The sequence below is a fragment of the Anser anser genome, assembly GCF_964211835.1.
Source record: "Anser anser genome assembly, chromosome: 2".
NCBI lineage: Eukaryota > Metazoa > Chordata > Aves > Anseriformes > Anatidae > Anser > Anser anser.
Genome location: NC_139721.1, coordinates 126039101 through 126056528, shown reverse-complemented (window position 1 = coordinate 126056528; position 17428 = coordinate 126039101). Strand labels below are relative to the sequence as shown.

General features: G+C 40.4%; 1 protein-coding gene across 1 annotated transcript in view; it reads left to right on the top strand.

Moving 5' to 3' along the window:
- The window catches only part of CHN2 (chimerin 2), a 165796-nt gene that overhangs the window by 89972 nt on the left and 58396 nt on the right, over positions 1 to 17428 (top strand). Inside the window, exons 4-6 of the mRNA XM_083823554.1 lie at positions 1667 to 1698; positions 4814 to 4927; positions 7895 to 8180. Coding sequence (XP_083679680.1) covers positions 1667 to 1698; positions 4814 to 4927; positions 7895 to 8180 — 432 coding nt within the window. The remainder of the gene's footprint in view (positions 1 to 1666; positions 1699 to 4813; positions 4928 to 7894; positions 8181 to 17428) is intronic.

Below are 17428 nucleotides of genomic sequence, written 5' to 3'. Positions count from 1 at the left end.
ATGGTGTATGGATGATTGAATCAAAAAAAGTGACGTTTATGCATTTGTTATTGAGAAGTAAAAGGCCTTCATCAATTCGAAGTTTTTATGAGTGAAATAATGAGATTTAATCAAAACAAGAACAAAGGTCCTTATTGATTCTATGATTCTAGTGAGATAAAGTGGTGAAAATTCAGTGGTTTTATCCTAAATAATAAAATAGTCCTGAAACCACAATTTTTTTTCATGTGTGTGTTGCTATGTATGAAGGAGTAACTCCATTTACATGGGCAGCTTTACTCAGGTATGCACTCACTCGGTTTATTTTAATAATTGGGAGACTTTATATATATATATCTTTTATTGAGTCCTGCTGCACTTGCACATGACGATGCTGGCTGAAGTTGCAGTCAGGTGGATGACATTATTGTTAAGCTGAAGGGAGACTAGAGAGAAAAAGCATCTCCTTATAACAACACTCGAATGAATATATATATCTGAATGCTTTAAAATCTGAAAATGAATACGTAGCAATAAATTACGTACTAATTGAATCGGTTTTTGCACGTGGTAAGGTACCAGTGCCCCAGCCCCTGTGTGAAAGCTGGGGAAGACGTGCCCCCTGCTGGCATCCTCCTCCTCCTGCTGAACAGCTGCCGGCCTCCCCGCCGGCCTCCGCCAAGATGCAGAGATGCAGATTGTAGTTCTGCTCCCTGATTTACCTGTCAGCCCTCTCCAGGAGCTATGAATTTCTTGGAAATATCCTCACTTAGCATCTTCGCTACATTCAGTAAGTTAGGGCACGCCACAGCAGTGTATGCACTGCATCGGGGAGGTTATTTGTCGATGACAGCATATGCAGCAATGTAAATCTTCATCCAGAAAGTCACGGTGTGGTTGTCCATGGGTTGGTTGTATGCAGAAGGTGCGACTGTTGAGACCAAGTAGACAATCTAGCAATCAAGGCAAACTGAAGTCAGAGGCTGTAGAAGAAATAAGGGGTTATGAGGCTGGGGAGCTTGGTTTTTTAAGAATTTACCAAAAGTGCTTGAGTAAATTGGTGCTTGAGAAATGAATCAAAGAGTCAGACTATCCCAAGATTCTGTATAAAAACATTACATTCCCAGAACTTGGTTCCAAGCTCTTTAAAATAATTGGGAGTTCTTCCAGCAACTTCAGTATACTTTGGATGAGGCCCTCAAGTTCTTGAGACTTCAAGGAATTTAAGACTACATCTAAATCCAAAAACCCAGTTTTTCTCAAGGATAGTAATTTTTTTTATCTTTGGTTGGTTGCCATATATAGGCAAAAAATGTTTTTAGGAAGCTAAAGGATGTATAACAAAAACAGTCTTATTTTATTATATAAATGTTAGAGTGGCAAAAAATACAGTAAACTAGCCTTTATCTATTTGATCAGATTTTATGCAATTACGTGTAGTTCCATAGGTTTTTTTCACCATTGATACATGCTATTCTCTCCAGAAATACATCAATAAAAACACCTCTTCTTGTTTCATTTTTCTGCTCTTCTGTGGTGTCATGTTCCAGTCACAGTTTTGAATCTGCAGAATTTCAGCACTTAGATGGGTGCAGTAGTATTCAATAACGAAGCACAGTTTATGTTTATGTTTCTTATTTAAAACCAAGTGTGTTTAAAATATTTTTTCTTTTCTTTCAAAATTTAGGTGGAAAACAGACCAAAGTATTACGGAAGAGAGTAAGTATCTTTCTCTTTTAAGTATCTGTTAGCTGTATCTGGAAGTTGTAGTACTAGAATTAGAAGCAAGCAAACACACAAATAAAAAACACCACCACAATGGCATTCTGAAAAAATATTTTCAAAATATTTCATTTTGCTTTTTACTTCAGCTGAAAGCTAAATACCGTGAATGCCAACTATTTTAGGGGTGTTACTGTCCAGTACTGCTGATCACAATCCTTGAACTGTGCCATTATTGCAGCCTGCGTGTTTGTGTTGCTTTTCTTAGGACAGTTTGGGAAGGAAAAAAAAATGTTGTCTTGAGTGTTTTTTTCCTTTTATTTTGGTTGTCATTTTAATCTACCTGTGGTCCTGCATTGGGCTGGGGAGGAGAGAAGCATCTTGTCTCTGTCCCTGCCTTATGAAGTGTGTTCCTGTGCTTTCTCCACCCTAACACCCAGCCCTGGTTATGGAAGTATGCAAGTATGCTGCTGTGTGACAAAATGCTATTCTCCCTGGTAAAGTCACAAGGTCCAAAATACCCTGAGAGCTGGTGCATTTTCTATTCTAAGACAGATAAAGGAATCACTAAAGTACAATTCCTTCATGCTCAGCAGTTTTCTTGCCTATGAGTAGGTTTAAAGGGGCTGGATTAGGTTTAAAAGGCACTGGCAAGGAGCTCTGAGCAGGTAGAGCTGAAGGGAAAAGCCACTACAGCGGGCACCCAGATCTCCTGGTTACACACCATTTGCAGAGCTGGCATTTGGCCTTTACTGCTGAGGCTTAACCCCTTATTGCTGGAGAAATTGCTTAGATCCTGTGTTCTATTTTTCTTCCATCCCAGACACATCATCTGTGTTTAATGATCCTTTCCTACTGTCAAAAAGCTCAAGAGCCAGCAGCTTGCCCCTAATTACTGTAGTTTCATTTTTTAATGTTATCTTAAACAATTGGGAACTCAGATCTAGCCACCAAAGTACAACTGAGTCAAAGATAGTAAGTACCCAGCTAAGTAACCCATCATGCTGTCTTAGGCAGGATTTTAAAACTATTACCACAATCTTTTACCGAGGCAGCTCCCATCCTGTTGGCATGCTGTAGGTGTGTGGAGCAGTAGCGCTGGCAGGAATTGCAAGAAATCACCTTTGTGAGATCACATCAGTTATTGCCACTCAGAAAGAAGATTTCAGAACAGCTGACAAGTAATTGACTCAGTGTTCAGTAGTGCTTGGAAAGAGAGTCAGGAATTTCTAGGTACAGAAACAGAAAATAATAATAATTAAAAAAAATATTACTGTATAAATCCATGGGGTGGCTTCATTTTAGGTAGCGCAGGTTGTTCCGGTTCCTCTATCCTTCCTCCCTCCTTTTTACAGAGGGTATAGAAAAAATGAAAGGCAGAGCAAAGTGATGGGCAGCAGCACCTGCCATATGAGGAAAATAAACAGGCCTTCCTCAGTGGATGTCCAAGAGAGGGACATTCAAGGTGTCCCTCTCATGCTCATTGCACAGGATGCTGTGGATGCCAAAAGCATAGCAATATTGAAGGGTTTCCAAGTGAGGTTCTCCGATTCATGAAGGGTAAGGTCACAGCTGATCAGACACAACTTCTGGCTGAAGCAGTGATGGACAGACAGGGATGAGAAGTGAAAGAAGTATTTCACTGCTTCCTGCACTCTTTCTGTGAGCATTTATTGTCTGCTGCTGTCAGAGGCAGGAGACTGAGTTCAGGCGATCTTGTACAATGTACAGCTGGTTTATGCCCTTGCATACATATACAAAAACATCTACAAGAAAGCATGGATTACCCAATATTTAATATCCATGGTTAAAGAAATTTCAAGGTGCTTCAAGTATCCTGTCCCAGTGGTTTCTTATACTGAGCACCAGGTGAGCTCTTTTACTGATATCTAACCTTTATTTCATAATGAGCTTCTGGTGACAAATAGCCTGTGCTCATTACTTTTAGCTAGGCATATGAATTGCCGTGAGTTTACTGGTAAAGACCTGCTTAAACTATTTCATCTAGGGGATGCTTGTTTTAATTTGTGTGTGGCAGAAAATGAATGTGTCCCTACCAGTACAGAAAGTATGAATCAGTTTACATCTATTTTAGTTTAAAGTCACTATGGAAAGATCACCTAAACCTAATACTTCCAACATGTATTAGTTGTGAAAAGGCGACTTAAGAGAACAGAGCAATTGCATTTACATCCAATGTGGTTTTTTTTCTCTTTCACTACCATACCAGAGACAGTGTTAGAAACATGCCACTTCATATGTATTGTCAGGAAAGAGAAAGTGCTTAAGGCCAGTACGTCTTAGTGCTGTTTTTCAGAGACAGCATCAAAAATAGAAACTTTGAAAACCTCTGAGGAGACCCTCAGAGAATTATCAGCCAATAAAATGTGTGTAGGAGTTAAGACTTGAACTGCTGTAAAGCCTACATTTATACTTAAGGAAAGATCACAGTTAAATATTGATTATTGTAAGGTTAATTGGGCATCCTAGGGCCTCTTTCTTTCTTAAAATAACAATGGCAAAATACCATTTTGCTTTTTTCCAACACTGAATGAGGAACTGAAATAAAGAAAACAGAATTGTTCTCAAGGATATTCTATATCTTCTTCTACTTCAATATGTACATAATAGAATTTTGAGTAATTGTTGCCATTTTTCTGCTCAGTTTCAGCTACAAAATTAGGTAAGCAATGTTAATATAAGACCTAAAGCAAACCAGTAATAAGAATGACCTCTTATTTTAATTTTGCCTTCTCCATTTTCAATAAAAATGATACCATTATTGCCCAATTTTCTACTCTGTCATAAAGCCTCTAGAAAGGAAACAAGGAAGAGACACATAGACTGGTAGAGGATAAAAGTTGTGAAAAGATGGGGCATTTATGGAAAAAAGATCTCTGGGGGACACCAAGCTGTTCTTTGCTCTTCCCTCTTCACTTGCCCAGTCCTTGCATTGGAAGCAGGGGTCTGGTGTGAGGCTCAAATTATCACAAAGGTGTGAGACAGTGGTGTGTCCTGTTGCATGATCTCAGTTTTCCAATGGTTTCTGGGGTAGAGGGAGAGGCATTTCTGGTTGGATTGTTTTGAAAGTCACGGCAATGTCTTTTCTTAGGTTTCATGGCATCATTTCTCGGGAGCAAGCAGATGAGATACTTGCTGGCGTAGAAGGAGCATACATTCTTAGAGAAAGCCAGCGGCAACCCGGCTGCTATACACTTGCTCTCAGGTAAATGCTGTTTTAATAGAGGCTTATAGTTCAACTGTAAATGTATTTAATGCAGGAGGTTTTGTGTCAGTCCCTTTTGAGTGATGGCTGTGTCCATGCCCACTGGACACTTCATGGTGTCGGGTTGGTTTTGCACCCTCTTGTCAGCAGTCTGACTATTGCAGCACTGCTATTATTCAGTCTGTGCTTTAGCACTTGTCTAGGAAATCCCTTTTCAGAAGCAGACTATTCCCTTTTTCAACATTTTTGTTACCTAGAGTTGAGTGTTGCAGTGAGATAAACATGGAGCTTCTCCTTGAGAATTTTATGAGCTGGAGGTGAGGACAGAAGGGGGAATGTCCTGGCAGGGGACACAGACAGGTTGTTATCCAAGCTCTGTGATGTGTTTTACACAAACACCAGCAACAATAGGTGATATTTAAATAATCAGACCCTGGAAAATCCTCAAGTCCAGCAGCTGACCAGCTGTCAAAGGCAGCATACCAGACTTGAGTTTTCTTCCCCTAAGTGGAATTCAAGCTTGCTGTAGAAATACAGTGTGAACCATGGGATGCTTTTGCTCAAAGGTGGAAGACACTGCTACTCACCTGAGCTCAAAATTCAGGGAGATCCCAAGCTACAACCTCACTGCCCTTCACAGGTGCCTTTCCTTGAAAATACAGCTGCTCCTGATGTAGCTGTACCATTCAAAGCCTGCCTACATGACAATCTTAAAGCTGCTATGAGTTGGTAGGAAAAGGACTAGATATCCTGTTATGTTTTAGAATCATAGAATCCTAGAATGGTTTGATTTGGAAGGGACCTTAAGGATCACCTAGTTCCAGCCCCCCACCATGGACAGGGACACCTACCACTAGACCAGGTTGCCCAAAGCCCCATCTAGCCTGGCCTTGAACACTTCCAAGGATGGGGCATCCACAGCTTCTCTGGGCACCCTGTTCTGGTGCCTCACAGCCATCAGAGTAAAGAATTTCTTCCTAATATCTAATCTAAATTTTCCCTCTTTTAGTTTAAAGCCATTCCCCTTCGTCCTATTGCTACACCCCTTGACAAAGAGTCCCTCCCCAGCTGTCCTGTAGGCCCCCCTTAGGTACTGGAATGCCACTGGAGGGTTTCCCCAGAGCCTTTTCTTCTCCATGCTGACCAACCCCAAATCCTCCAGCCTGTCTTTGTAGGAGAGATGCTCCAGCCCCTTGATCTATCTTTGTGGCCCTCCTCTGGGCTCGTTCTAATAGGTCCATGTCCTTCTTATATCGGGGGCCCCAGAGCTGAACACAGCACTCCAGGTGGGGTCTCATGAGAGCAGAGCAGAGGGGGAGAATCACCTCCATTGCCATGCTGGCCACGCTTCTTTTGATGGAGGCCAGGATACGGGTGGCTTTCTGGGCTGCAAGCACTCATTGCTGGCTCATATTGAGCTTCTTGTCAACCAACACCCCCAGGTCCTTCACCTCAGGACTGCTTCAATCCATTCTGATCCCAGCCCTTGTTTGTGCTTGGGATTGCCTGACCCAGGTGCAGGACTTTGCACTTGGCCTTGTTGAACCTCATGAGGTTCACAAAGACCCACCTCTCAAGCCTGTCCAGGTCCCTCTGGATGGCATCCCTTCCCTCCAGCATGTCAACTGCTCCACGCAGCTTGGTGTCATTGGCAAACTTGCTGAGGGTGCTCTCAATACTTGCTGAGGGTTTGACAAAACAAACTCCTTAGCAATATGTTACAATGCTTATAGCATTATTCTTTCTGTGGGACATACACAAAATAAAACTGTTCATTTTCACCCTCCTGACGGTAAGCCAGTAGCAAAGATGCTCTAGGGAGTTATCCCAAGTGATACGGTGCTGACATCTTCCTCAGAGTTCATATTGATGTGCAGATGGTAGAGCTGGAAAAGCTGGTGAGTCATGCCAATTACAAAGTGTTGTAAATTAAAAGCAACTTTTGTCAGCTGAAAAAGAACAAATGTAATTTTTTAGGGTTTTTCAAAGAGATTTCAAAATAAAGAATAAAAAGATCTACAAAAGGATGGGGATTATGGCAAATTCCCTGCTGTTTTGACACAGCAGCATGATTTCTAAGTCCATTGGGATAGTTATTTGTAGACTCAAAAACTGAATTTGATTATAAATTGGGAATTCATATGAAAAATGTGGCTAAAAAGTAAGAGACTTAAACAGTTTGATTTGAATGCACAACAAAGTATGCAGAAATATGCACATTTGATGCAATATAAGGACCATTTAACCTAACGTCATATCTTTGAATCCTTTAGTCAAGAGTAGGATTCCACCTTGGTGTTGTAGCAGAATGTGCTACTATATCACTTTGCCTTTTAATCCATTTTTTTTAAAAAACATAGTTTGCACCTGCCATAAATAGCTATGTAGGGCTAGCGTTACCCCACAGAACTTGAGGCATCTAATTGTGCCTGTGATTTAGGAGCTCAGTCTCCCTGCCTTCCTGTCAGAGGGTGGTTCAGACCCCAGGGGTTTTAAGTTCTTTGTTAGAGGTGTCCACCTCTCTTCAATGAGAGATGTAAATACACCCATGGTGATTAAGATTTTCCAGTTTCTGCACCTCAGAAACATTTCAGGATGGAACAGCCCTTAACACAATTATGCATCCCCGTGTAAGGTCATGTCAGTGACAAGACGCCTTTCTGTTTGCTGTGGTAGTCCCTTTAGAATTTAGATTAAACCCTGTTTAAACCCTGTCATGTGCGTCATGTGGCTTGTTGCAGACAAATTGGCCTCAGGTCTGTAGCCCACTCCATGTGATGTAGTTAGGTTCGGGTGTGAATTTTGGTTGGGATACCACAATGATGCAGTTGCACCATGTGCATATTCCATATGCAATCTAGATACGTAGACTCGTCATCAAAATTACCTCCTGTGTGTTTTGCCAGTGTGAATTATTTCTTACACTTCTTTCTTCTCTCCCTCCTTTTTTTTTTCTGGTATATGCAGATTTGGCAATCAGACCTTAAACTACAGGTTGTTCTATGATGGGAAGCATTTCGTTGGGGAGAAAAGATTTGAATCAATCCATGATCTGGTAACAGATGGCTTGATAACACTGTATATAGAAACAAAGGCTTCGGAGTATATTTCCAAAATGACAACCAACCCCATCTATGAACACATTGGATATGCCACTTTGCTTAGAGAGAAAGTGTCCCGGAGGTTGAGCAGAACAAAAAACGAATCAAGAAAAGCAAGTGTAACAAGTGAAGAAAATACCCCAGTTGAAAAGGTATGTATTCAGTTTAACATTTTGGCAGTCAGTCATTCTATCAAATGTAAAAGAAAAAGTCTTTTGTCTAAAGACAATTTAATATATATTTTTCTATACTTCATCAAGTATTACTATCCCACTGAAATGTTTATATCCTGGTAATGTGATCTTGGCTCCCAACTAATATTTGACTGGAGCCTATGATGAAAGCTTTCTAACAAGTACCAAATGCAAATGTTTTCATTGTGTATATAAATATATATGCATATAGATATATATACTGGCTAACTGCAAATGAAACTGTTCACAAGTTACATTTCTTCGTCCATGTATACTCAAGCATATTCCACAGTAGGTCTCTGATTATGAACCTGGTTCCCATCAACCGTTCACCATAGCTCAAGTTTGTTATCTTTCCATTCACAGTGCAAAGCTCCTCTCTTCTGCCAAGGCCTTGGTGTGTGGGTCTGAAATTGGGGTGTCACGTGTCTTCCTCCTCCTCTCACTTTTCTCATTTGAAGTGGGCTTTCTTTGATATCCTTCTCTCATGCGCTCATATTCCATAGCATTGTATGGACTAGGACTTACTTATATAATAATATATTGGGAATCTCATGCAGTTAGCATCCAGCTGAAGATGTAAAATTAGAAGTTCTTTTACATATGAGAAATAGTCTTCTGTCTACACACAAGACATGGATATTTTCATTGCCCATGTGGCAGGGCAGTAAGAACTCTCAAACAAAACTTTTTTGGAGGCAAGCGTTCATGGTGGATTAACTTATTGATGTTTGTGAATATATTCCTCCTGTATGACTGATGATTTTAGTGTTCTGTGTGTTGGCTAGCTAGCTGGGAACTAGAGCTGGATTGTATTTGGGAATCAAGGGAGGAATTTGCTGTCATATATTAATACTGATAAAAAAAATCTGCTTTTTTTTTGTGTGTGTGTGTGTATCCTCATCATTCTAGGACATTTGTAGCATAGTTATTATCTGTTGGGTTCATGTATCGGCACTGACTGATGATATACTGGGTTGGATTTCTCAGTGGTAGCAATCGCTCCAGTAACTGACCTGGCATGTAAACCTATTCATCCTCTGTAAGAAATTAATTCCATTAATAATGACATTTTTAAAGAAAGGTGTACTGCCTCAGGGAAATCCTTTGGAGAATGGACAGTACGTTTTAGATTCAATGGCATTGCAATTTGCAAGGGGAGTGGATACTATACAGGGACAGGTTTCCAGTTTATTTGGTTGACTCCTGCATTTGAACACTGGTTGTGAATGCTCTAACATGCACAAGAAATTGAATTTTGACTTTTAAATGACTAGCATAATAAAACAATTGTGACCGTTAACAATCATGCTATGTTCTCCAGGAAATTTTTGCACAAAGAAAAACAAAAGCAAAGATATTCAAAATTTCAACATTTTCTTAGTTTTACTTACAGTTCTTGCAGTTGAGGACTAATGGTCTTTTATGTACTGCATTGCTCTCAAAGACTTCAGAAGGAAGTTTTAGTAGCTTGTATTTCATAACTGATTATGTGGGGGGTTTTTGTGCTGGGAGTAGGATGTTGTTTTTCTGGTTAGGCAGTTTGGGGTAAGTACTGTAAAAACACTTCTAAAACAACAGTGTGCTAGCTGTTGTGAAAGAGCCCCTTCCCTCTCTCTTTCACCACCTCCTTTTTGCTGACATATAGTTTTATGTAGCTACACAGTAGGTGACACTAGAAAACTGCTCCAGATTAGAAGTAACTGAGCTGTAAGGTGAATTTTCAGCCAGATTTGATACCCAGTCTACCTCATGTGAGTGGAAATGCAGCACAAAGGACAGGACGATACTTTCATCTGATACCAGCTCAAAAAAAAAAAATTAATAATAATAATAATGGCTTACAGTGACTAGAAAGCTCCATCCTTATTTCTGGGCACCTGTGCTCAAAAATACCACATTTGGACCTGATGTAGCTTCCACTGTTGATTATAGTGGAAATACACCTCTGGATCTCATTAGTGGTTGGATTAGGTCTTTTCGTCTGTACTTCAGCTGAATGAAATTAAAATGTTTAAAGTATTAGTTACCTCGGAGGTGATTTGTGGTGCAAATGGCAGTGCCTCAGGTCCTTATCCTACAAGCACTTATCTGGATTTTTGAACAGTCAGGCAGTGGCAGCCTGCAAGCCTGCACTCATGTAAAAATAGCTGGCTTCAGTGAAGCCATTGCATTGCTGGCAACTGTCTCTGCCTTCCTCCCACTGAGGGAAAGCAGCAGAAGGAGAAATAGCAGCTGTTTCTAACACACTTTCCTTGCCAAGAGGAGTAGGAGCCATCACAGCTACAAGAGGAGCAGGGCTAAGTAGGCAGGGTGGTGTGCTCACATGCCACATCAGCTAGGGCCTCAGCACTGATAAGTTAAGAATCCCAAGGCTCTTCTTCACTGGTACCTGTAGTTTTCCATCATCTTGTGGAAATCCATGTGAGAAAATGCTGCTTTAGCTAATTTATTAGCAGCTGAAAGAAAGTTACAGAAGTCTTTACAGTTCCTACCATGTTTGCTTTTGCTTTATATGTTCCTAGAAGCTCAGGAGAGGTTTGGAGAGCAGGCAAAGATGCAGGGATATTCCATTCCCCTTTCTTCCCCACGGTAACCTCAGATGGAATATATCATTGAAATACTGATTGTTTGTTAGTAATAGCACAAAGAGACAGAGGAAGCTAAAGGGAGTCTGATTCTTGTTTTCACACAAACTTTAGATGTCTTCTAACATACAGTAATAAAACTGGGAAAGTGGTAGTTCAGAGGTATTAGTATCAGATTTTTGCTTGTGGTTGTCATGTGTTGTATAGCATTTCAGACAAAAGGTGTGCTTTGCCCCCAGATCAAAGCTTTTGCCTACAACAACTACTCCAATAAAACTCATTCCACTAGAACTAAATGTATATTCATGATGTATATTCAATGAATATTCAGTCTGACATATTTCTGCAAAGTAACTTATTTGTTGCATGTGTGAAAACATAATTGAATTCCTTGTAAGCTGTGTTTTCTTTGGCTACTTGAACAGGTAAAAGGTAATTTTTCAGTAATTGACCTGGTTTATTTGAAAGTGCTGCCTGGAGTATTTTGAATGTTTCAGAAATGATGGGGGGTAAGCCTTACACGCAGGACAGAAACTTGCATTATTTCTCAAAAGGAACAGGAGAATTTAGCACTCTGAGGTTAAGCATCAGCGCTTCTGTTACAGATTAGGCTTTTACAAGTGAAATTTTGTTTTATACTGAAACCAATTCCAGAGTGTGAAACTGCATCTGAAGGCATTCATCCCCTTAGCAGATTTGTTACACCATGCCGGGAATCAGTCCCTTTCATCGTGTCCCATGTTGACAGCGGAAATTACTAAATGTCTCAGTCATTGCGGAGCTGCGGCTCCCCTTTGGGTAGGTCGGGGGAAGGTTGTCACCAAGGCACGGGCTGGCAGGGGAAGCACGCATTTGAATGAAATGTCTTGGTGCTGCCTGGGGTATCTGTCTGTTCCCATAATTACAATTTCTTGGAGGTTGTAATTAGTGGAGTCATGCCCATTCCAGAAGGGAGGTGTGATACGAGGGCTGGATTAAGCTGTTGTTGTTCCTGCTTTTTTACCCAACATCTTTTGTAATAGGCCAAAGAAAATGTTTGTTTTAAGATACCTAACGCTGATGTCTCATCCAAAAGTTATTTCTGTCTAACTTTGAAGAGGTGCTAAATTCATAGATACAGACTCCACATTTTAGTCTGAATTGTTTAAAAGATCTTTAATCTAAAAGGAGCCACAAGGACTTTTAGGAATAAAGTGTTGCAGGAGAAGAGCATGCTGCAAATATTTTCTTAGCAGTGCAGGCAATTGTCCTTATAACACGGTCCAACATTAAAAAGGATTTTGGATAGGGAAACATTTTTTTGTACGTTTGAGCACTGTATGTTGCCTGGTTAGGGCTGTGACTGAGGCTTGGGCAGGCCGTGATCCCCTGCTTCGTGCTCCGTTCGTGGAACACCGTACTTGGGGAAAATCAACATGCAGTGGAAGGTTTAGGGCAGATAAGGACCTGATGCTATGAAGGTAGAAGTGTAACTCGCTGCGAGCAATTAATCCTTGTGTAGGAGAGAAAAAATTGCCATAGTCACTCAGTAAAATACGTCATTTCTGAAGCGTTTATCGCTACCGTATATCACTTTATCATGAAACTGCTGCCATTACTGCGTCAGCTGTCTTTATATCTCTGGCAAGGAGAAAAAAAATCTTTCTCTTTAATCCTACAGCAGCAAGTGAAATTTGGGAAAATATATTCAAAAAATTGAAATAATGGAAGTAAATGCAGCTGGAGTTTTGGGACTGTTCTAGGCAGGTAAAAGCTGTTGTTGAAAATAAACCATCCTGGCTTTCTCTCTCTCTCTTTTTTGTTTTTGTTTTTTTCGAGTCTGGTCTTATGGAAGAGCATTTCATCCGTTTGGTTTGCCTTGTAGCTTCTCAAATATTTATGGTAGCATGGGGAGAGAAATGAGAATGGAACAGTGGAGTTCAAGAAAATCATTGAGAGTGGTTGAGCTGCAAGTATTTGCAAAAGGGTTGGTCTTAACCTATCTGAGGGAGGACAAACTGCTGGTAAACGCAGTGAAAATTAAGGAAGGTTTTGTCAGTGCCAGGTCTCCACTCACTCACATCCTGGCAGAGCTCCCGTCGAATTCTCTCCAAGGAGGATCTGGCTCAGTCAGTTCAAGCATACCACTTGCACATGAAATATGGGCGTGCTTGGAGCCGGGTCTGGAGTGCCTGTTCTGCTTTCTGGTTGTGAGAGCATGCCAGGAGCAGCAAGAGGCCTGTAACAATGACAGCCTAGGAAGAATCGTGTAGCATTTTGAGCTCACCCAAGAAAGAGCTGCATGCGGAGACTTGGCTTAGCAGCAGGACAGTGCAGACCACTGTGTATTGCTGCTTGGCATGGTGACCTCCCAGTCAGTTGTGCTGGAGCTCCTTACTTTACGTGCATTTATGTTCAAATGACAAATCCCATTGTTAATACCATGGCTAGAACTAAGGAACTGGAAAGATAAGCATATTACAGAGTCTGGAAGGTTGTAGATTTCCTCGGCAGAAAATCCCACGCAAATAATAGATAAGAAAGCTATTCCTATTAAGGCAAAGGTGACAGAAAAGGAAGAATAACTTTGCTAGAAGTAGAAATTGGTATTACTGTCCTCATTAATCATGCTGCTCACACACAGTTTCCCACAGAATGAATTGCAGGACTTCCAGGAAAGACTGTTTTCCAACATCCCTTAATTGTAGATGTAATCTGGTTATGGAACTAAATTTTGTTAGGGGCACTACAGTTTTCCTTACATCAAAACTGCGCAGGAGATAGCCAATTTTAAGAGAATCTGGTTTGGTTCAGTTTTTATAAGTATTTGCACTTCTGCATTTTTATTCACACCACGTTCCTTTTCGAAGGCCTTTCAGCCTCATCCTACCTCTCCATCTTTTGTCTCTTCCCTGAATTTTCTCCAGGTGCTGCTGTTAGCCAGTGATAAAGAAATCTTTTAAGTCTTTCACTTATTCATTATTCTTTCCATTCTGCAGCTCCTCTAAACCTCTAATGATCCCATTACAGGTTACTAGCTAGTATTTAACTCTCTGCTGAGATGTCTACCCAGATGTTGAGCATTTCCTTTCAGGTGAGGGCTGCAGGGTACAGCAATGTGCTGGCAGCAGATCAGGGGGTTAAGGGGAGAGTGAGCAGAAACATCTGTTCATGCAGGCTCTGGGCTAGAACCGCACTGATAATTTGAGCTGGTGTGTTTTACATTGCTTAGTGAGAGCAAATTAAAATGCTCTCTTCTATGGGGACATTAACACCCCCCCACCACCACGTTCTTTTATTAGGGGTTAAGGTCTCACTCCTGTATGAACATCCACACAGTTCACAGGGGATTCTCCATGGCAGTACTGATTTTGTGTGGAAGATGTTTAGACACCACGCTGATAAGCAGCACCATAAAGCCTGCACATGAAGATGGCCGCCTTCTGCAGATTCCAGTAAGACACGCAGTGATAAAAGGCATGTGGCATTTTTGCTTCTACAAGCAACAAGCTTACACATCAAAATGTCTTTGGAAGTAATTAATTCCTTTCATCAATCACTCTGGCTTGTCCTGAACAGCAGTATTCTGTACACACAATACCCCATGTACGTACTGAACTGTGGCATGCCCTGACACAAGTACTTAGCTACATACCCCACTGTCTTCTTTAAATAACTGTTAGCATTTAGTATTGATTTAACCCAGAACACTCCTTGGTATTATACTACAGTGAGGAGGAGCTTATAAAAATACAGTAGATCTGGTGGTAAGCAGATTTATATTTGGAATGACAAATACCATCTTCCCGAAAATTTAGCTGCTTGATGATTTTCTTTTGCCTTTTAATGTTGGCATTCTTTTGTATTATCCAATGTGTTTCATTGTGCCTCTTTGCAGCTTCTTTTTTTCTTTAAAGCATCATAAATATGAAATAGGTAATATACAAGGGATAAAAATAAAAGCTACCAAAGTACAATCATGGAAAATATCTTTTTCTATTCTTCCCTCTGACTATCTATATTCGTGCACGGGAGAAGGAACATTTCTTTGTGGCACACCTAACCAGACTAATACCTAATGTTTTGCCTGATTAGGAAAGGTTTTTTGAGAAGAATAATTTGGGCTCATTTTAACAGTAATGAAAATTGGTAGAATCAAGAGAAAGAGAGATTCCATTGCAAAGTGTTTGCTTACATTGCTACTCTGAGCTGGTAACATCTCTCTAGGTTACTGTGATTTGTTACATTAATACCATCAGCTGAGGATTCATGACTTTTGCCTTAAGCGTAATCAGTGATACAATTATGCCTGAAGAGAGCTCGTAAGTTGTAGGCAACACTAATTTACACAGACGACATGATGTGACAGATATGATCTGATCCAATTGCTACTGACATTAACGGGAAGACCCCCAGTGATTTCACTGGGTCTTGGAGCAGTTCAGGGCACTACAAAGTATATGTAGCAAAGGTGAATATGACGTTTGTTACAGCTGAAGGATTTCCTTATGCAGTATTTTGTAAGGGTAGCCTAGTGGAAACCGTGCGAAAACTTCATGCCTGAATCTACAACTCCAGGTGCAGATTCTATCTACAGCTGTAGATAGATTTTCTCAAATGAGAATGTCAGATTAGTACCAGAAATGATTAAATGCACCAGAAGTGTTTATAGTAGTGCTAAAGCAAATGCGATTTGGTTCTGTATTTCTTCAAGTGCAGTACTGTATCTGCAGCTAGGCTCTGCTGAATACATAAATTAATCTTTTCCTCTTGGGTATTTTCCTATTATGAACTAATTAGTAATTTTCATAAAGCTAGATGTTTGTTGCATAAAAACATGCCTTATTTGATATATTACGAATAAAATGTTTATATGAGGGTGTTTTTTTTTGTCTTGACTTTTATACTCTTTAAATAGTTTGATGGTATTAAGTTAGTATAAACAAGCTTCCATAGGGATTGGGTTGGAGCCTTCAGTACAAACATTGCATTTGTCTAATCACTGGAAAATAAAATTCAATTTTTAAAGTAAAAATCCATACTTGATTAAATCACACAAATCTTGGAACAGGGTGTAGGAATTGGCAATAAATTCTTACAGGTGCCTGTAAACTGCAGTCATTTGATCTTGGAAGACAAGAGTTTAACTTCTTAACAATAAGAAAGATACTGATTTCTGTTAGTGGAGGATTTGGAATTCATGTCAAAAGGGAAATGTTTAAATAGTGACTGGTATTTATTATAATAAGTATTTATTATAATTAGTTATAATTTATTAAAATAAAAAATAAAAAATAAAAATATTAAAATTTATTATAATAAGTACTCATAATAAGTATTTTAGTTATATTGTTGTTTGTTTAGGTCATGCATTTTTTTGGCTAATTCGAAGGAAAACAATAATTTGTCCTCTGTGTTCATGCTGGACATGAAAAGAGATGACAGGCCTAAAATACAGTGAGGAACATTGCAGGTTAGATAGTAAGGGAGAAAAAATAAAAGAACATTGAAATGCTGTCATGGAGTGCCTGAGGGTATAACAAAATCTCCCTTGTCTGATGGCATAGAAACACATTAGAAAATATCTTTGAGAAATGGCATAGATATCACTGATACCTGAGGTATGAGGAAAACCTGTTAAGGTAACTTTTAGTCTTACTTCTCTGTGGGTTTCTGTGCATGAAAAAAAATATGTTATTTAGGTTCTGATTCATCCTATCTAGATGAACACTTCTTACAAACCTAGCTAAGGAACGCAGTGATTTGGTTCTTCCCTGTGTCACTCAGAGGAGGGTATATTCCACCTTGCCTTCTGAATTCCCACTTCATTAGTGAGGAATTGAGTGTAGCTGCGATTGTGATGTCCAGCAAAATGCTTAACACTAGCCAAGATATGCTAAGCTCTTCCTCTTCCATATCCTGTATGGTCTGCAGATCTTCAGCCAAGGAATGTCTTGCCTGCCTTTTGGCTTTCTGTCCTCACATGCTGCTTGGCACTTGTCCCATCACATTCTAGATATTAGCTTTTCTGATCATACAAAGTATGTCCAGGCCATCAAGTCCACTGAGTGTTGTCCTCTGTGCCCGGGGTGCAGGAGGTCTCACCACCAAGCCCTGTGCACACTCAAGTGAAGACAGTTGCAGAGGCCAAGCTGATACCTTATCTTTCATCTGGGTTCTCACCATGGGAAGCCAGTGTAGCAGCGCACACCCTCGCCCCAGAGATGGGAATACTGGGAACCCAGTTGGGGGATGTGCCTGCTCACCCTTGGGCTGAGCCAGCAGCTATCAGGTAGCCGCAGTGTCAGCCACAGGGCTGGTGGAGCTCACGGGAGCTGCCATGCAATGTAAAGCAGCAGATTTGGCAGGCGTGGGCAGGATGGCAACTAGTAAATGGGAACAGCAAAGGACCCGCTATTCAAAGTCTTCTCAGTTGAGGCTTGACGACAAAGATCAGGGACCCAAGCTTTTTATAGCTGTTAATATTTGGAAAAGAAGACACTGTGGTGTGAAAAGTACAAGTTGTAACAATGGGCTCTTTTTTGTAATATATTCTCAGCCCTGTAGAACAGTGAGACTATGCACAGTCGTCAGCATGGGTTATAAAGAATGAATACCGCCAGTTAGACTTGATTGCCT